The 21841-nt window shown below is 33.2% G+C and overlaps 2 protein-coding genes across 2 annotated transcripts; one reads left to right on the forward strand and one right to left on the reverse strand.

Annotated features, from left to right (window-relative positions):
* Positions 1-1211: 1211 nt before the first annotated feature.
* On the forward strand, positions 1212-5909 carry Smp_177540 (hypothetical protein; the record flags this gene model as incomplete). Its single annotated transcript, XM_018788857.1, has 4 exons — positions 1212-1229; positions 2391-2488; positions 4354-4465; positions 5715-5909. 4 exons carry the CDS (start codon positions 1212-1214, stop codon positions 5907-5909), a joined length of 423 nt encoding a protein of 140 aa, XP_018654358.1.
* A 9909-nt stretch (positions 5910-15818) lies between these two features.
* Smp_012000 (acetylcholine receptor-related) lies at positions 15819-21517 on the reverse strand (the record flags this gene model as incomplete). The annotated part of the gene is made up of 3 exons (XM_018788858.1): positions 15819-17389; positions 18746-19406; positions 21515-21517. 3 exons carry the CDS (start codon positions 21515-21517, stop codon positions 15819-15821), a joined length of 2235 nt encoding a protein of 744 aa, XP_018654359.1.
* Positions 21518-21841: the final 324 nt, after the last annotated feature.

The raw sequence follows: 21841 nt of genomic DNA on the forward strand, positions 1-21841 counted from the left end.
CAGCTTCCAGCTGAAGAGGAAATTAGGAAAAGACGTTGGAAGTTGATCAGACATACATTAAGGAAATCACCAAACTGCATCCCGAGGCAATGCCTAACTTGGAATTCGGAAGGGAAACCCAAAAGAGGAAGGCCAAAGACTATATTACGTCGGGAAATGGGAGCAGATATGAAAAGGATGAATAACAACTGGAAAGGATTTCCCAGAACAGGGTTGGATGGAGAATGCTGGTGTGTTGCCTATGCTCCTCCGCGATGGGTAACAGGCGTATGTAAGTAATCCGTAACTTAAAATCCTCAAAATAAAAATGAAAGGTTGAGGCGAAATTAAACATGGGTTGGGAATTAGGCAGACATCAAAGGAATAAATAGCAACTTGAATGAAATTGAAAAGATTTTCGAGAACAGAGTTGGAGTGAGAGTTTTGCTGGACGGCCTGTGTTTCTCCACTGTGAGTAACGAGCATTAGTGAGTGTTTTTACTGTCTTATGATGTGAACCGCTCTGACACCTACGGTCCCCATGAAGTTTATCTCAAATATCTTTATCCTGTAGAAAACAGTCTCTACTTGATGTTCCTAATTGGGTAACCTGACTTCCTATCAAATTGGTTGTGATTGCTGTATTTTCTATTTGTTAATACGACTTTGTTCGCAGTATTTTGGTTCTCATTTTGTATAATTTAGTAGTTCATACATGAAATCATTGGTATTATTTGGAATTGTCTTTAATATTTGAATGAATTCATTTATGCTAAGAAAGAATAATTACTTGACGTGTGTATGCACCTAATTTTATTGCTTTTCAATTAAATTTCCATTGGTAAGGGGTCAAACATACGATTATTAAAGTGGATAAAGTTTTGAGTTTGACTTGTAAAGATGATACTCTATCGACTCAGACATTAAACACATAGTAACGGAGCTATTAATCAGTCTTCTCATTTATGTTAGCATCAATAAATTACATTTAATTATGGACAAAGTCTGAAATTTCATACTCTAATTGTCATATTTTTTCCTTGTATTTTCACTAAAACTGTTTTTGTTATATTCCAAATTTTAAAAATCCTTCTTAAAAATTTTTACTTAATTAGACATTTCATGGGTCAATACGATATGTAAATAAAACATTTCAATTAAACAACGTGCATGACGTAAATAATATTACTATAATTGCTGAAAATGCCGGACATATTAATTATGGATCTGAAATGTATTCGGATGTAAAGGTAAGTTAAAGAATGTATTATCTCTTAATTTTGTACCTTAATAATGAATCAAATAATCGTAATCTTAAAATAATTCTCTCACACTGAGATTTATTACTGAATGCGGTCACACTGTAGTGGCCAAAAACACAAATGGGGAAAATCTATTGTGTTTTAAGTACAAAATTACAGAGTATCTTGGTAAAATATAAGAACCATACACTGAATACTTCGTTTGCGAAATTCCATCGTTTGTCCTTCCTATTCTGTATGATTCTTTAAGTTCACAATTCCTTTCTATTTTCCCTTCTATTCTCTTTAGCTCGATCTTCCTAGCCTTCTGCTTCCAGGTTTTCCATTTCCGATTGATGTTACATACTACTTATGTCGACAGACATAAGTAACATACACCACTGCACTATTATATTTAGAGTCTTTGACCTGATATGGTTAAATGTTTTGATTAAGTAAATATTTAACTAAACATGTAGTGTGACTAAATACGTAAAGCTAAAGACTGTACCATAAGGTTAACCAGAAAATAAAGAAGCAATGATAAGCAGTCGATTTATCCTGTATGGCCATAAACGGTACAAGTGAAGTATCATTACCAAGGTTTGACTTGATAATTCCGAATAAATTGGACATTGGGTAGATTGTTATAAACAAAGTGATATATTTGTAATATCCCAATGAGTAGGAAAATTAGATTTCCTGATGTTTCGTGACAGGTCTGAACGAGTCAATTGACCAGTTCAGACCTGTTTTTTTGGTTGATTGTACGTAATATTCTTGCGTTGTTCCTTTGTACTATTTAAACTTGGATTAATTTTGATTCGGTTATATATTCTCTGAAGAAGTAGCTTACACTGAGTCACGAAACGTCGGAAGATCTAATTTTTCTATTCATTGGGATATTACAAATATATTGTTTTATTGATGCAAGTGTAAATTCTAGGTTGATAGGTTCTAAGTTTTGGTTCTCGTTCCAGCCCTAACATTTTAATGCAAATCAGTTATCATCTCTCTAGGAGACTGCATAAATAAACTACTGTTATATTGTGTCAAATTTGTACTTGTAACACCGTCTTTGTCATAGTTGACGAGAACAACTGTTAAAACTTGTCCCCCTATTTTATTGTAAAAGTTGAGTTTCAGTTTCTATTAAAATCCTGTTTTTAGGGTATTACTGGACCGGTAATATTGAATGGAAAAGAACTTCGAGATTGGACAATGATTCCAATTAGAGATCCGTTTGCTATAGTGAATATGAATAAAATGTGAGTAGAATACTATATATATATATATATATATATATATATATATATAGATTAACGCTTTTCACCTTTACGTAAGGATGACTGTTCTCATGATAAAGTTTTCGACTTCAGCCTTAAAATGAATCTCTATGTATGAGAGCTTGTTCATTGTATTTGTTGTCGAGCGGGTTTCATTTGTTGGTAACAATATAATTATCTCTGCGTTCGAGCGAAAGACATTGGTCTGATGTTGTAATTATTTTTAATGGAAAGTAGGTTCCTGGGCATGTATAGTTTTTCAAATGTATGTGATCGTAGTTTCCAATGAAGCATATTAATTTTCTTAGTGGAACATAAACAAAAATTGAACGATTAAATACCCAGTTATTTGTTATGAAATGCAAAAAATGACTATGAATTATAGAGAATTTACTACTGATGTTTCGAATATATGATTCTGATAAATAACCTGTTATAAGGGCTTTATCATAGTTTTCTTCGTTTGTTATTTTATGCAAAGCTACTGTTTGGTGGGATGATGTATCCGACATAGATTGATTAAAACTGAAAGGTATTGTAAACGTAAATAAATAAGAATGGTACTGTTCGAAAATGTCAATTTTTAGCATCTTCCCTCTCCCAAAACTAGCACTTCACCAACCGATAAATTTTCTATTTTTATTTGACGCTAACATTAACAGTTTGGAGTGACGTGCTACTCAACGTTTTCGGCTTAATCAAATCTGTCAATTACCTCTGATGGTACGTGACCGGGTTTAACTGTGTTCTAATCAGTGTAAATGTCAATATTAAGATCTATTAAAGTCTGTCTATCCATTAACTGTGCACTAGTTAAGGGGAGATCCATGGGGTATGTGTTTATTTAGATATTAAATAATGATTAGTATAGAAGGTCGTGGTCTTTTCAGCTCGTGTGTTCCCGGTTAAATAAAGGATTGATGTTTGGATTTTGGAAGCTTTCGATTTTATGGGTAAAAGTAGACAAAGTGACTTATCGTACTCAATTTACTGGCTAAAACATTTATTGTGTAATGTTTCGGCGAAGGATGTTGTTAAAGACCAGTAACTAATTTTAATAACAATTTAACTGAATATAGATGTCTCAATGCAGAAGTTAGGTAGCCAGCTTAAAAGCACTATTGACCTTATTATCATCTGCATTTATTAGGCTGGATATTTTCTGCAAGTTCCAACTACAAATGTTCCCTCACAGGCGTAACGAAAAACTTTGCAGCTGATTCGGTAAATTTATGAATTGGTTTTGCACTGAAAGTGAGGAGGATGAATCGACAACTTGCCGAAACAAATGTCTTCAAATCATAATATCAGAAATTCCTATCCAGTCAATTTCCCAACACTCGCTTACTTCACACTTGTTTTATTATCAGATGAATGATTTCTTATAAAGAAACGTTTTCTGATTCACTTACTAGTGAAACTGACCTTTCAGTTGTGTTGTCAATCGGAAAATAATCTAATTATTATTAAGCAATCAAACAAATCATATTTTCAGTCGAACTTTCTTAGGAACGTTTTCTGTCCAATATTAAGATCGCGTCACCAAGTTGTTTCGTGTGGATTAGTTTTTGTGGTTTGAAGATAATTTATTGCAACGAATCAATCTTTTCCAAACGGCTGAATTCATCATTAGTACTTATTCAGGACATGTTATCTACAGAATATCTGTGTTATAGATTATTCAGTAGGAGGTTCAACGACTTTAAAATACATTGAAACATTTTGCTCAGTAATCACTAATGTTTACTAGTTTCTCAATCAACTTTAATTTTGATTGAAATCTGGATTTAATGTCATCAGACTTATTTCATATTGTTCTTTTAACGACTGTTTATCTATTTTAAAAGGAAACATTTTCTGTCAGAAAAGAAGTGGCCAGTACCTGGATCTATTTATCATGGGGTATTCATTGTTGAGGAGTTGGGAGATACTTTCATCCAACCTGATAGTTTTGTGAGAGTAAGGAAAAGGTTTCATATTTGAATTTAAGATGTAAATGTAAAAATGTGTCTATCAGTCATTTAAATGATAAACTGTATTCACAAAACATGAATATGCTTTCCTGATTACTTTCATTCTTTGAACACCGACGCAAGCATAAAAATCTCTTAACTCTCTTTAAAAGTTGATGCAATTGAAGAATTACTGCGTGGAAGTGGTTCATTATAGTAATGTCTTTTTGATTCTACTCTGATATATCGTATTAACTACTGTCTTAATTTTTATCGCCTTCACTCAATACATGATTTACGTATTACAACAAGGTATTAAACTGACACTTTTATTATTAATGGCTCCGCGTCGTCCAACAAAAAGCAGAAGTGATAGCATACGCTTAATTTTAGATAGCAATTCTTAGTAAAACGGACAGGAACTGGCTATTTATAGGATACCATTCCAACCTTTATCATAAGCGCTTCTCATAAGTATCGGATTATGACTTGAACAACTTCAGAATCTATCTTGTTATCCTATGAGAACAGTCGACCGGTGTAGGAGCTGTTGAAAGTTATTTGTACAAATAAATTTTGACCGTTTTGTGAAATTCTGTGTAGTGAGTTCTTCCAAATACAAAAGACGAGCTTTTAAAGCATAGATTGAATTGTTTTGAAATGAAGTGAGTGGTCTTAAACGTCTCGTCTGTATCAATGTATTTTCAAATAACAGATACAACTCCTAAATGTTCAGCCTTTTGCTATTTTGATGTGAAATCTTGTCAATTACATACAGTAATGTCTAATAGCAGGTCAGAAAGGGTTAGCTATTTTACCGAAGTATTTTACTCTACCCCATGTCTTTATGTGGTTATAAGCAGCCTTTCTGACTGCCGTGTTTTGTCGGTGTCATTGTTGGGGAGCAGTGATTCAAAGCTGTTAGTGAATGAATACATATTCATTTTAAATGTCGTTTAACTTCAACTCTCATGTCTCGGTTCCGTAGTAGAATAGAGGTCAGTGTTCTAAACAATATGTTAGAGGAATGAAATTTAATAAAAATTTAACATTGATTTGTACAATCCAAAAAGGTCTGCTAAATGTTTACTGTGATCACTAGATAATGTGTAACTTGAAACCTTTTTCCACCTACCTACAGGAATAATGACCAATGTAGTCAGATTGGCATTTCCTCTGTTCATTCGTAATCATGAAACTGTGGTTTTTATTGTCATGAAATCTAGGTTCTTAATCTTGTTTTGTTTCGTTCACAGGGAATAATATCAATTAATCGTCACCATGTAGGACGATTTGATCAGCAACAAGGACCACAGCTTCGACTGTATGTACCGAAAACATTTTTAAAACTGGGTAGAAATCATATAACAATCACAGAATTACAAGGTCCTATAAAAAATGATGCACATCATGTTCATATTACATTTCATGATCAAATGCTTTGGAAGTAATTATTTATCATTATGTGAACGTCCGTTTTAAGCCTTACAACTTATTCATTGGACAGAACTAATTTTCAAATTTCTTTTATTCATTATTATTTTTATTGCTGCCTGTTAATATACACAATAAACATTGACCATTTGTTAGATTCTCGTTAGTTTCTAAATGTTCTAAAAGTACATGTGTTTGCGAAAGTCATTGTCTTACGTTTTCTATGATTCTAGTAATTACAGTCATCTTTTAAGCAGTTGGAGGTGCTTATTTATGGAAATAAAGAATCATTATTTAGGTGTTTGTTTCGTAATGGGAATTATTAAGGTTGGATGTCTTGTGATCGAATCTGAAAAAATCGAATAATTATTTTCGGTGAACATGACCGCGAATCACGCCAGGTATTCGGCCGTTAAAAATAATCAATCTCACGTATGAGGAAATGTGTTCCTTGCAATATTCTGCTAAAGCCAAAATGATCGAGAAATCATTTTTGGAAATCAAATGTTCTAAATATTATTTTATTTGACTCTAAAACACGTTTACGTAATCTCAGTCGGTACTCAGTTTTATCATCGGAATATTCTTACGTACCTGAGAGTAACTCACCAGACACACACCGACACTCAAATAGATGTAACCCAACCAGCGATTGGAGAAACCAGCGAATTCATCAGCTGAATCAATAGCATCAAACAGCAAGACCACAAAGCATACCAGCTTGTAGTATCAGTTTATATGTTAAGCCCATATACTTTATTCTAGTTAATGGCCAAGCCAATTCGCCTATCCATTATGTCATATTTTGATCTTGTTCATTATTCGCTTATTAACCTTGACTACTTTTTATATGAGCGTATATGTGTACCCGTCGTATCCTATTCATCATATGTCTGTCATTCATTTTTGTCTGATTATAAATATTGAGTAATGCTTGCTCATAGCGAGTTGGCTTCCCCGCCATCTCCACTATGCGTCATCTTTGCTTCGCTCGCTTACACTTGCTCATGTGCCCACAGCTTTCTGGTCCGCATCGATTATCAATAAAAATGTAGTTGCCGCTTCCTTTTGCCTTCTGATTTTATACACCGTTAAGATTGGTATAATAACGGTTATCGAAATGAACTATTATCGAAGCACGGCACTACAAGCTAAAACAATAGAGCGAACTATCAAAATATTCCACGTTTGGGAGAAAGAACACGTACCGTTTTTGAAGCGAATGAATGATTTAGTGGACGCTCAGCTTTGAGACCGATAGGCTGGATTTCGTAAGAATCGGTCTTGTACCGACAAAAATGCGGCCCTCCCAACCATAGCTAACTATTAATTGAATTGAATCCGTCACTTTTCATCAACTTCCTTGACTATGAAAAAGCGTTTGACGGTGTGGATAGGAGAATCTTATGGAACCTTTTTCGACACTGTGGTATACCTGAGAAGATTGTCACCATCATGCGGAATTCGTACGACGGACCACACTGAAAAGTCGTCTATGGAAGATGGCTGGTAGATGCACTCCAATTGAAGAGCGGTGTCAAACAGGGCTGCTTACTCTCACTGTTTTTCTTTCTTCCGGTGGTCGATTGGATTATGAAAACCTCCACGTCTCATGGAACGCATGGAATACAGTTGACAACTTTGGTACTTCTGGATGAATTGAACTTTGCAGATGACCTAGTCCTTCTATCTCATACATACCAACAAATGCAGAAGAAAAACATTGTAGCAGCAACCTCTTCATCAGTAGGCATCAACAGGCACAAGGGATAAATGAAGATCCTAAAATACAACACAGTAGCGAATAAATCACGCTTGATGGAGAAGTTCTGGAAGATGTGGAAACATTCACGTACCTGGGAAGCACCATCGATTAACAGGAGGGATCTGATGCAGATATAAAAGCAAGAATTAGCAAATCAAAAGCAGGATTCTTAGAACAGAAGAGCATAAGGAACTTAAAAAAACTCAGCATTTCTACAATTGAAGAACATATGGGACTCAAAACAACTGTCAGCTAATTTCAAAGTGAGAATCTTCAATACGAACATCAAGACAGTCCTACTGTACGGAGGTGAAACGTGGAGAACTACTACAACCATTGTCAAGAATGTACAAGTATTTATAAGCAGTTGTCTACCCAAAGTACTCAACATTTACTGGCTGGATACCATCAGCAACAGCGTTTTATGGGAGAGGACAAACCAGCTTCCAGCTGAAGAGGAAATTAGGAAAAGACGTTGGAAGTTGATCAGACATACATTAAGGAAATCACCAAACTGCATCCCGAGGCAATGCCTAACTTGGAATTCGGAAGGGAAACCCAAAAGAGGAAGGCCAAAGACTATATTACGTCGGGAAATGGGAGCAGATATGAAAAGGATGAATAACAACTGGAAAGGATTTCCCAGAACAGGGTTGGATGGAGAATGCTGGTGTGTTGCCTATGCTCCTCCGCGATGGGTAACAGGCGTATGTAAGTAATCCGTAACTTAAAATCCTCAAAATAAAAATGAAAGGTTGAGGCGAAATTAAACATGGGTTGGGAATTAGGCAGACATCAAAGGAATAAATAGCAACTTGAATGAAATTGAAAAGATTTTCGAGAACAGAGTTGGAGTGAGAGTTTTGCTGGACGGCCTGTGTTTCTCCACTGTGAGTAACGAGCATTAGTGAGTGTTTTTACTGTCTTATGATGTGAACCGAAATTAGGTTGTTGATGTACCGATCTGGTACGGTCGGACACTGTTGCAACGTAATCGTAATTCAAATTCTCCACATATAGAATTTTGTAGTGTTTATTAGCTTGAGTTTGTTCTACTTTTTAACCGAACATCTTATATTCCGAATTTGGTTGATTGACATCTGTATTTGAGTTCTCAACTGTTATGAATGAGACGAAGCACTCGTTCATTAAATATTCCAAGTTTTTAGGCAAATTCTTTACCGTCATCGCTAATATTTAGCCAATCAAACCTTCAGAAATTAGGTAGTTGAGAAAATCATATTGTAACATATATGAGTGAGAAGGCTCTGGTTAGTAGTTTTGTTTTCTTTATATTTATATGGCTATATGCAGTAGTAACATTTCTATCTGTGTACTTTCCACGTAATCTGTTATTCTGAATTAGTCATGATGTGTTGAAGCGTCACATATATGGAAATAGTGCAAACGTATTTTTACACAACTTGATAAATTCTTAATAGAAAGGAACCCTTTTCTTCGTTCTGTGTAGAAATTCCAGTTATAACAACGCTTTTTTTTGGTTCAGATAATTATTTCGATTAAAATTTTCAAAAGATGAATGTAAACCTTTGCTTATTACCGAAAGGTTATGCTCGTGTTTTCTTTACATTTCTCCGATAATGTAATTGGAAGCACCTGCTTTAACTGTAACTTCAAGACTGACCTCTTGGCAACATACCGGAAAGTAATAACATTACACTGCTAATCGATTTCTGCTATCCAATAGGGCAGTTCCACTTTACGTTTTGGACAGAAATGGTTGATAAGTTCTTCCACGTAATGAAGCTGTACTGCTAGATTTCTGTAACAGCTGACAAAACCAAGAAAGGGACGAGAAGCTGTAACATTACACAGTCATATTCTGTTGGATGTATATATTTTGAATATGGTTGTTGTCTTCTTTATTACAAAAAATCACGATTTTCTGATCCCATGAGAATTGTATAAATTTTCTTGAATTAGAACTCAATCGGAGATATGTAAGATAACGGAGCAATAAATCCCATAGTATTATAGTTGAAATTTTGCAGCCAAAAATTTCATACTTCGTTGTTTAACAGCCTTAAATACTGAGTCGTAACTAAGCCGTTTTCCACCAGTCTGTTTAAAGTCTCGACCTTGAGGTTGATCTAATCTCTCAAGCGCGGGTCTTGACTTTTCAAAATTCTTATCAAACGACAAAAGTTTTGAAATAACCTTTTAATACCAAATGCCCTATAAATGGTCATGATGAATTCGGAATACTTTATCATGGTAAGTATTTTAGGTGAAGCTGTTCTTTCTGAAACACTATGCTACAGTTTAAATAACGAAGGAATGTAAAAGCAGTGACTTAAGTACGAACGACTTGTGTGTTTTGTCATAAGCTTTTACTGACTAGTGTATATAGAATTTTATTCATCCTAGGAAATGCCTGCTGTTATTTAGATGAGGAATTGCATATCCTCTAAAAAAAATTCTTTTTAGATATTGCTGTCATTTTTATGAACATTCACTGATTGCTGTTGTCATTCAACGTCCGGGTATTGTAACATTTGTCAGCTTTGCTAATTATTACACCAATGTTTTGTTTAAATTTATCAATTGGTTTGAATGTGTATTTCTGAATTTTATTAAATTCTGTATGATCGTTTATTCACCAAATCTTTTCGAATATCACCCTTCAAGGATTCAAACAGTTGTTGGAACCAATTGTAATTAACATAACGTCTAATACAACGGACTTGAACACGTTTTTTCATGAAACACCTATTCAAAATCAGTAGGGATATTTTCCTGGAATGTTTTTTAACCGGTGAACCTGCCTGATGATTCGTCATTAGAATTTCTTATTTTGAATATATGGGTTGACGTAATAAGCACTGAAGGAGTGACTACTCATTATGAGCACGAAAGAATTATTATTTGACATTAAGATAGTATTTCATGTGTAGGTGGTACAGATACCACAGGACCTAGTTGTTGTAACGACAGACTACTTAGCAGTAGTATAATAAAGAAAACGTAATATTTGGAAAAATAGCATACATTTTCGGATAGACTGTTATTGCCAACATCATTGCAGAGTCTTTCTGCTACTCACTGGCATCGTTCAAGTGGTGCTTACATCGCTATGAGAGTAATATACAATCGAAGTAGTGTCTGACAGATTATTGTTGTTGAATTAGTATAAGTTGTTAATATAATGTTTTGTATTACAAAATTCAACTAACAGTCTGTGTGATTGCGAATTTGTGCTTAAGATGCCGTATGGTTATTTATTTCACTTACTATTAACGTGAAGATGTAGAAAGGTGTGATTCGTCCGATTTCACTGGAGCAAGCAGTCGGTAACTGTTCTATATCATATATTTTAAATGACCGATTGTAATATATATATATAATTTGTAAAAGCATTGGTTCCCTACGGCCATATGAACAGAGAATAAACATAATGACGCGATAAAGAGTTTATGGTACTAGATTACGTAATGTAAATAGTAACAATGAAAGACTGTGTATGCAAACAAAAAGCCTTGTTAAACTCACAAATTAGCAACTGTTTATAATGTGACAATTAAAACATTTTTATTACAATAATTAAAGGTAATAGAGGGGTTAACTGAAATGAAGTGATGTCAGAGACAGTTATAAGTAAAATCATAGAGACATGAGAAACAACTAAAGGGAGGGGGGATGTTTTCAAATACGAAATATGATGATAATGACCATTGTAAAGATAAGGATAAGACGTACTTCTTTTGCACACACAGTTCGGGCTTCATCTCATGGATGGCAGGATCTCCTGCTTTTCAAGGAGCTGGATATGCACGTAGAGGCGACCAGACGAGGGAGCTTTTCCTTTGCGGATGCGAAAAACTAGTTCCTACTGGTGAACGGTATTCTTAGCTTTGCTGCATAGAACGTTCTTTTTGTCGCTGCCGTTAACGGATTTTTAATCACATCAGATGTTCGGTCGCCTTCAAATTCCAGATCCATATAAATATATTTATTTGAATCAGAACTATTGGACTCCTTGTTTCGACTTTTTTCCATGTTCTTCGTGAAGTGACTTGGATAGCTATTATCAGCCAGAGTTTTTCTGAGGAACGAAAGTTTTTCGTCAATGCATTGCGTATCACATATCCGTTGAATTGCGTAACACAAAGGGTGAACAAGATTACTTTCTCTGCTTAATGAAACCCAGCAGTAGGACTTGTTCAGCTATTCGTTCCACGTTTGTCTTCTGTAGATGGACCGTTCTAAGGATCCATCACTTCTCCTTGTCAGACGTTTATTAAGAAAAGTGATTGAATGGCCTAATTTATTTTCTAAAGTCAAATGTATGAAAGTATGGCATGTATCGAAGGAATGTAATGGACCTAAGATTTCAATATTCTTGTCACAAATGTATTGTCTATATATCTTATAGATTATATCGGTTGATAGTCGAACTAAGTTGTCTGTTTGCCAGCTTTGTCATATTTTCTTGTGTTGTGTGAGAAATCTCTGGTGACTGTATCATAAATACATGTAGTTATTTTAAGTTCATGTATAAAATAAGGCAAATAATAACCTACTGCAATACATTTAAACCTAAAAACTGATTAATGTAATGTGTGGAGACGTGCAGGTCATCTTTATCACCATTGATAAAATATATCTTAGAGATGAGATTGATTTCACTCCTTATGTGATATTGTAAACAGTCGACACCGTGTGATTGCTTGTATTTATGACATAATCATCGCTGAAAAACGTCCAACAAACTATACACCAATGTTTTCGATTTTTATTGTTGAAGCTTAAAATAAGACTTTATGATTGTTTTATTAAAATGTTTTACCTTCACATGTAATTTTGTTAGCTTTATGAATAATGCTTTTCCTCACAGAATAAACAAGGACAGGGTTTTTTGGAAATAAGGAAACTGGTTTAGATCATTAAGATTCTACTTTGGGAATCGATTACTTATATGAAAGGTCTGCTTTGAAGTAAACTAAGGTGTTGTCTTTCTAAACGTTAGTATAGAGAAGAGAGCAAACGGTTAATCAAACTGTTACCGTTGGAAGGTGCTCAAATGGATCAATGTTCAGGATATATGACAAAGAAGCGGTGAAAATAATTATAGTGTATGATTTTTAATATTGATTGTTAGAAAATAATTTTTCCAAACTAATGGCTGTATAGAAAACAATGGCCAACAGAATTTCACTGACATGAATGTTAAGCGTCTAATATCATGTTACCTGCACTCCGAAAAGCCTATCTTTATAGATATGAAATGATAAATTTGTTATAGGTGGGTTCAAAATACCTGCTTGAAGTAAGTCTTATTTCAACACAGAGATGAATCATCAAATCACTCAATATGGGTTTGAGTTACTATATGTAAATTTTTATCAGTTTTTTTGTAAATTTTGTTCGGTAGGATTTTCCAGTTATCGTTCTGTATCAATTCAAAAGTTTATTTCACATCAGAGTTCCACGCCGTTGACAAAAAATTATAGAAAGTCGGCGAAATAATTACCAGCAGAGTTTTTAATAGCTCTAGTAGTGCAACTATACATGATGGTCAACTTAAATTGATTTTATCTTTTCATTTCACTGTTTGTGTGAAGGTAGAAGAGAAACGGTACACTTCTCGATTATATGAGGTGTTCAGTACTTATTTTTATCTTCAATCGTTTCATTTTACTAGATTGAACATATCGTTCGAATACCTAAATTGTTATCTTGTCGAATGGTAATTTCTCTTCAGTTCACTTTATGGAAAGTTCCCATCATGTACTTTTACCTGTTTTATCTTCTACTAATGATTAATTTATCCCAAGCGTCTATTCTAACTAGAACTCTAAATGTAAAGGTTAAAGGTAAATGCTATTACATGGAAAGCTTTTTACTGACGACAAATCTCTTGAACATGAAAATCTTTTGTGTAGAACAGCGTATTCCCAGAATCTGGCCTTAATTTGAACAATGCCTCAAAAGGATAATTGATTTCTCACTTACAAATACGAGACAAACATTTACAACATTTGATTATAGATTTCTTTTCTTCATTTTACAGAGGAAGCATTACTTTGGATTATTAATAAATTGGTAAAATTAGATTTTTTTATGCACTCACATGACTAAAAATGAAGCTTGGAGATTGTTTTCGTCTACATTTTTCTATGCGTTTCATATCATCATGTATGTTGTTACTGATTAGCTGTTTACAGTAAATTCATTTTACTAGTCTGTAAATTGTTATAGAAGGTAATAAGTCTATGTGGTGCTGAAGTAAGTGATTTTGTAAGTTTGTTAATATTCGATTGAGCAAGTACCCTATAAATCTGAATAAAGCTGAAGGTTTAATTAAGTTATGTACCCATATGTAAGTTGAAAATGATAATAATAATAATTATCATTATAACTGCCAATATTTTTCTTACTAAATATTATTTTTCGCTTTAACAGTTTTCATTTACCATGAGTCTGTGTTTGTAATATACTGCGAGTTGTTGAAACTGGTATTTGAATTTCGATGATGAAATGTGAAACAAGAAAATTCACCGACACAAGCGAAACTATACAACCCAGTCATTCTATACTTGTTAATATATGTTCACCTCGAAGAGTTTGGTGTACTGATTGTTTTGAAGGTTTATTCATTCAGCTAAACCAAATTTTCATCTAGGAAAATACAACTTATAAACTGATTTTTTGGTCCCAAAATAATGAGTGAGCTCATCTGTGATGGTTGCATTCAAAATATTTTACAATAACTATGAAGTTCGTTGTCGTATCTGGTTTAACTTATCTTAATTACTTACACAGGAATAGAATTTATGTTAAGCGTTTCATCCCATTTGGTACTCGTCTGTATCCTAATGTGTTATCGCTGAACTTACAACTCTAAGGCTAGATTATATAAAGATACCGTATGTTTTTTTCAAAATTGTTACATTTCAAGCATTATCATAAAACCTATTTAAAAAGCACTGTCTCCCAACAAAGAAATAATTCTTTTTGTCGTGTAAATGTCACACACTCGCACACTTTCATAATACTACTTGCAAGAATAAAAAGTAATGGCTGGTTTACGCTGATCATCTAGTAGATAAATGTCAAATGGTTTATATCGGTTTCTAGTTTCAATGATTGTACTCAGATACTCTATTGGTAATGCTTCAATTGTAGCAAAACTTAAGTCCTTAATTCTGTTGTTAGTCACTCGAAAAATAAATATTTTGTTTAGTTTTGGATAATACGAAGTATGCTATATTAGCGAACCAACTTTTCAAAACATTATAGTTTGTCAGTATTATGTTTAAATATATTATATTGACTCAGTAGATTATTGTAATAAGTGTAATAGATAAGTGATTGTGTTTAACTGAGTAAATAATAAAACGAAACAATGTTCTGTTTACTTGGTTCATGTCTTGGCAAATATGAACGAATTAATTCCGTAGCTTACTTAGTGTAGAACGTCATATTTACATTAGAATAAGGAGCGTTTCTTTTGTTTAATCATTATGTTGTCATTACAAAAATTAAACTTGAGTGACAATATATATTTATTTATCTATATTATATTGAGAGATAACTCTAGTCAGTCCTTTTTTTCTAGCTCTAGAAAGTGTCATTATATAATTAATTTTAAATATTTAGTTGTACAGAAAAAAAAGAGGTTAGAACATGTGTAGAGTAAGAAAGCGACATATTTTTAAATGACAAATACAACAATAAACAATGAAGAAAAGAAAATGACGAACAATGGTTAACTAATAATTAGTTTAATTATTCGTTTAATTAGTTTGCTTTAAGTTTAGGCCAATCACCATCAGTTGAAAAATCACATGGAATGCGATTGAAATCGCTTAGTTTTTGGATGACTAGTTTCGACTTCATAATGACATGAAGTTTTGATACTCTTCAAGAGTAAATCCAAGACCTTTAAGCTGGATGATCAGGTTACATTTCAGCCACTGAGTTTGATTATTTATGATTAGCATTATTTTATGAGGACTAATATATTAAGGATTATTTATCGATTACAAATCCAACTGATAAACTTAAATTAAATTTTATACCCTATATATAAGACGGACAGGTCATATGAATCGAAGTGGTCAGTGAAATTCCCTGCTAAAATTATTTTCTAACTTATGAAGTACAATAAAACAGTGTTTTACGACTAATAATTACGTTTTTAAGAGATCAAATGGGCTGGTGGATTAGAATCTTGTGAATATTTTGGCATAATTATGAGACAAGCAATAGCATTTATCGTTGATAAGAAAAGATAAATTATCATTTGTATACAGTCTAAACGTGAAGCTAATTTGCGATACGGATATGGATTTAGTTCTGCGGGGTAATCAGTGCAGTGATTATAACTACTATTGCTTAATAAACTTCGTTTATGGCTTTTTCCACACTTAGATGGTGGGAAATGATATGAATGACGGTGATTGTGGTGTCTAGTATATTCTTTACTCAGTTGATAAGTTTGTGCAGCTGCTTCAAACGCTGCATTTATTGCTGCTTGAGCGGCTAACTTAGAATCAATGTGATCAAGTTCTTCCACTGTTTTGATTGGTAAGTCATTTCGGATACATTTTCTTGATCTAGCTGTCTCATAAAAACCAGAAGCGTTTTTGTTTGTGTTAGCATTTGCTTTCGCTCCATATATTTTTAGTTGAGATGGATTTAAATCTGTTACACCATAATCAGAAGCAATAACACGAGTAGCTGCTAAGGCAGCTGCTGCAGTTGCTGTTACAGTTGTTCGGAATATTCTTTCTGAAGTATCGCTGTCCACTTCATCTGTATCACTGTTTATACAATCGTCTTCTTCGTCATCACTTGGTGAACTTTCAGTTACTGATGGCGCGGCGTATTTGTATGATGACTTCATTGGATACTTTTGCTTCATTATTTGGTCATATGACATCGGTAAGTGTTCTCTCCAAGGAGATCTTTCTGAAATACTGCCTTTAGGTTTGTTTTTTATAAAATGAGATTTATTTAAAAAATCGCTATTATGTATTCTCGGATGTATCATTTTGTAATCATGACATTTCATTATATCTTGTTTATCACTAATAGTACTGTTTTTAATTTCAGTATTACTATTCTTAAAAGTATTAATATTATGAATAATATTGGAATTAGCTGAATCTAAAAATTTAGGTCTTGATATTTTATTCACTTGTCCAATCGGACTGTCAGAGTCTGGGTCAATAGGACGATATTTGACATCTGATGTTAAATTTGTAGCATTTAGGATAACTTCCGGATCACAATGGTTTATGAAGTGTCCGCTGTCAGGATGGATTGGAAAATAACGATTTGATTGATTATTACTTTTACCACAATTACTGTTACTATTAGTATTAACGGTCTTATTACTTTTACGTGATAAAAGTTTTACAGGTTTGCAGTACTTTTTAAAATAGTACTGTTGTCTGGAAGTACTCTTCTCAATTAACTGGTCTGTCTGTTGTAGTGACGATTTATATTTTGGTTCTTGTCTGTTTGTGTTATTGCGTGATGTTTTATTTCTGTTATTATAATTATGGTTGTCATGTATGTGTCTATTAACGTAAAGGTGTTCAGAGTATGGCTCACTATTACGTCGTTTACCTTGTCCCGTACCTGAGATTGCATAAATGAAATCTTGCCAGTTTAGTAGTTCTGTTGATTGGTATAGTTTGTTGTTCATTACAGCAAGTATCGTCGCAATACTTAAGAGGCCCAGCTGATCCAGTAGAAATATACCTATAAGCGAAAAAAATAGAATGATTTGGTTGATATTTGTTCAGAATGGGACAGGTTTAAAATCCTCGACCAATAATTAGATTTCAAACATCATTATATAAATTCGATTGAGTTGTTTAACAGACTAGTCGCTACAATTTTCAGTACACCTCAATATGAACGCGTTAACTAGTTTAGTATCATTAGTCATAAAGAAAGACGACGTCTTTCCACAAGAAATTTTGTATTCGAAAGTTTTATTTATTGTGAATGTGCTTCTCTATTTCAAAATCTAAAATATCATACTGTTTGAGCAGCTATTATTTGAGATTTATCAACTGTACATTTTTCTATTGTTTCTTCCTACCAATTTAATAATTCCAGCGAATTTCGGATGGCACACTGATTTTTCTTGAAAGGTTAGATTTGATTTACATGTATGGACATCGGTTTATCAAACGAAATCTTCATTATCATTAATCTAAGTAACCATAATCGCATACCGATTACAGGGATCTTTGATCAATATTTTGTACAGCTGAAACGAAAATGATTCGGAGATCCAGCAATTTTTCTTGTGGTAAAGAGAGAAATATATGGGTGATTGTATGTAATCGGAATTCGTTATGAGTCAGCGCTTTTGAAAACGGAAATCGTCAATTAAAATGGGATGATTTCGTGAATATTCAAATGAATTGTCGACACTCTAATTCACTGACAAATTTACAATCAAATAGATTCGTAACTGATTATAACTGAGGGGCTTTACGCTGCAAAGAACAATTACCTTTTAATCTAGAACTTATGAATATATTCAATAAATAACTTATTTATAATGGCAGTCAAAGTTGTGATAAATTGAACATGCTCAATTTCAGAGTTCACTGAAGGAGATTATTCTAAATCCCTGGTAATCATGTTGGGTATTGAAAATGAGGTTAAAATAAAGGCTTAATTCTTACAGTAGATACAACCCAAGAAAATTTGTCTGTCACATAGAACCTCGGTGTTTTATTCATAAGACAAAACTGCTAAACATGTCTTGATTTTATTTGATGTCTTTTTGTGCTCTTCTTTGTCACATAAATAGGAAATGGATGTCGCTTACTAAACCGGGAAAGTATTTTCCTTTTCGACTATAAAACGTCTTTCCATAATTTTCTTATTATAAAAGTGGACTTGTAGACCTAAAGGTAAAGCTATCCAGAATGATAGGCTGGTCGGAAACTTTCGTTGCTCTATGCATCATCCTCTGTACTAAGTTTAATGTAATTTAGTACTAGTTCATACTAGATACATGCAGCCGGGATTTCATTTGCATAGTACTATCTTTAATTCAGAAATAGAAAGTGGATATTGTCAGGAATTCAGACTTACCTAAAACAGGTAATGTCCTCATTGAGCGGGGAGCATTTGTTGACACAATCACCACATACATAGTCATACTGAGAACTAAGGAAAGTGCAACTGATAACCGATCTCCTGTATCATCTAATGTGAAGATCAAGCATGCAAGAGCAGATAACATTGAAAATGGAACAAGAACAAGTACAATAAAATACAGCGGCTGTCTTTTAAGATGGATAGCAATACTCACATATTGATAAGTGACATTCATATCACTACGATATTTTTTCCGTACAAAATGAACAGATTGAATTTCCCATTCACTGACATTAGAATTAGGTAAGTAACTATTATCCACTGCTGAACCATGTGTGAATGGTTGCAAAAGTAATTGTTGTTCACCACTTTGCCATGGAACAAGAATCAGAAAACATGTTTGATAATCAAACGGAAAAAATGATACATCAAGGGGACATGTCACATCTAGAACCGCGCCATGAAGCCAAGTAACTGATCCGTCATTGCTTACGGTAACGCGTCCTCTTACACCTGCACTAAAATCGAAATCAGTGGATGCTTTACCATTCATCACGCCCACATCTGGTATCCATAAATTTGTTGTTGGTAGACTGACTTCTTGAATTTCAGAGAACTCCTCTGGATCCCAAGTTAATCTAGGATCAGTCCATCTCTTCATAACCCACGAAGAGTTTAACACCATAGAAAATTTATAATTTAAACAGAATAATAAGTTATATTAAAGCATGGATACATTGGAAATAATGTTTTAATTTTTTAGAAATTACATTAAAGATCACTCAAAAAAACTTGAAACTGACTGATTGCAAAGCTGGAACCGTCTTAACTCACCTGATAATTTTTCTGTAGTTTTAGATATTACACTTTAGTGTGCTCGTTATGACGACACAAGGGAAGACCAATTGGGTTACTTTACTTAAGAATAAAAGTTATACTCAGTTAATTCAATTTCTTCTTTTTTTCCCATCACTATATGACTTATCAGATCAAGATGATTGACATACTGAAATAGATGTACTCATTTGCATGCTTAAATTTTATTTATTAATGAAAGAATAAATGTCTTAAGAGGTTTTGCTTTAAAATATCCATCCTGTTCAACGAGAAAGGCGTACCAAACCCGACTTTTTGATGAATAATGCCTCGTTTCCCTGATATCGAGTCAGTTTTGGTTGGTGTCATATTGGTAACAAGACTCATAAATGTATATACGCATATGATTCTTTGAATAAAATAGAAAATTAGACCTTCAACTGTCTGTTTTTCCGTTGTTCAAACCCCTACCAATCTAAACAACATATTGGTTTTTCTTCTTTATATCAACCTACTCCCTAATTACCAATGTTAGAGATTAATTGACCTTTTTGAACAAAATTATGGTAATCGATTTTAACTCCATAGTTATCTACATTTATTCACACCTCTTTTAAATTTTGGTTGTAATGCATTGTATCTTTAATTTCCTTTTTGGCATTTGTCGTCTTAACTTCGTCTTTCGGCTTCCCTCTAGTCAAATGTTTTATACAATGTTGATTGATTAAGATATGAATTTTTGTGACATCAAAATGAAAATAAAGAAGAAAGAAATTTACCCATTAAAGATGAAGAGGCAGAGAGGTAGAGAAAAATGAAATTGTAAAAGTCAAAACTAATAAATAGTACGTCTGTTTTTTTTTTGTGCTCTATGGAAAACACAGCTGAGCTTACAATATCTCAGCGTAAGTAATGACTTGAATAATTTGTAAGGATATAAGTTAGTAAAAAAAATTACTTTAATCTCTACTTTACACAAGTTTATAAGCATATGTCAGTATTGGTTAAAGGCGATGTGGAAGAAATGATTTTCTGCTACTATTGCTACCATATATTCTCTGTGAACGTTTGTAAGCAATTCAATTAATTGAACCTTTACTCGTTATCAGTTGTTCATTATGATTGACTTTTACTAACAATTCAGTTTAGCTATGATAATTTTATTAACTCATAAGCTAAAAGTTTATTGATACGGTCGGGACTGTTTCAGTGTTGTGAAAAGCTAAAGGATACCAGTATGAAATATATAATTCATACATAATAATGCCTTGAATGAAGGTTGGCTATCAACTTCAAATTAAACGTTGATAACTATTGATTTGAATTAAATATAGACAAATCTTAATTCATCAGTAAAGAATATGACCCTTGTACTTGATTAAATAATGTAATATGGTCTGGATCCTCATTTATAGACAATCCAAGCCTCAAATTGGTGTTTTTTGTTAATCGATCACAGTACAAACATATCTGGGATGACGAAATCTAAGTTTTAAATGATTTACCTTATCCGAACTAGGAATGCTTTTGAAAAATGGCAACATTCGTTGTGATGTAATCAGTCAGTTGATGTTTTTACACTTGATCTGATCAAGTATTTGAATTGTGATACAGTGAAATATTTTACATTTATTAAATCATATCAATCTTCACAAATTTAGGGTATACTTAGTTTGAACGAAGCTGACTGTGAGAAAAACAGATTTTTTCTCAATTCCAAATAATTTAAGCACATAAGATATACTACACTAGTTTATCATTCTGTACCGAAGGTGTGATTTCACCTACTGAGATTTAGAAATCAACTCCTCGTTAATCATGACAGCTAGGTTTCGTTATGTATTGTCCTCCTGAGGTCAGTTGGACAATGATGGTAATTTTTGTTTGGATATAATTCAGGAATTTATTTTGATAAATAAAATAACTAATGCTCTCAAACATTTATTTCATCTTATCTAGTGATGACTGAGTTATATCATATAGTTGAAATATCAGAACAGGGTAAATGGCTTTTAGTCTATTTTTAATAAACAACTCAACCTCCCATCAACAAATTACATACATCAAAAGAGCGAACGACGACAATTTAATAGGATCATTTAATGTTGACTTAAGTTTCTTTACTTAGATTTACGATTAAAGTCGAATCGAAATCCTACTGGTATTTAAGATTAGACTGATTTCTGAGTCTCATATTCATTTCAAAGTCATTTACAAACTTTGTTTGATTCAAAAGTAAATCATTCGTTCTTATTTCAGTTTATGATTGTGAAG

This window comes from Schistosoma mansoni, chromosome W (assembly GCF_000237925.1).
Source record: "Schistosoma mansoni strain Puerto Rico chromosome W, complete genome".
In the NCBI taxonomy this organism is placed as follows: Eukaryota; Metazoa; Platyhelminthes; class Trematoda; order Strigeidida; family Schistosomatidae; genus Schistosoma; species Schistosoma mansoni.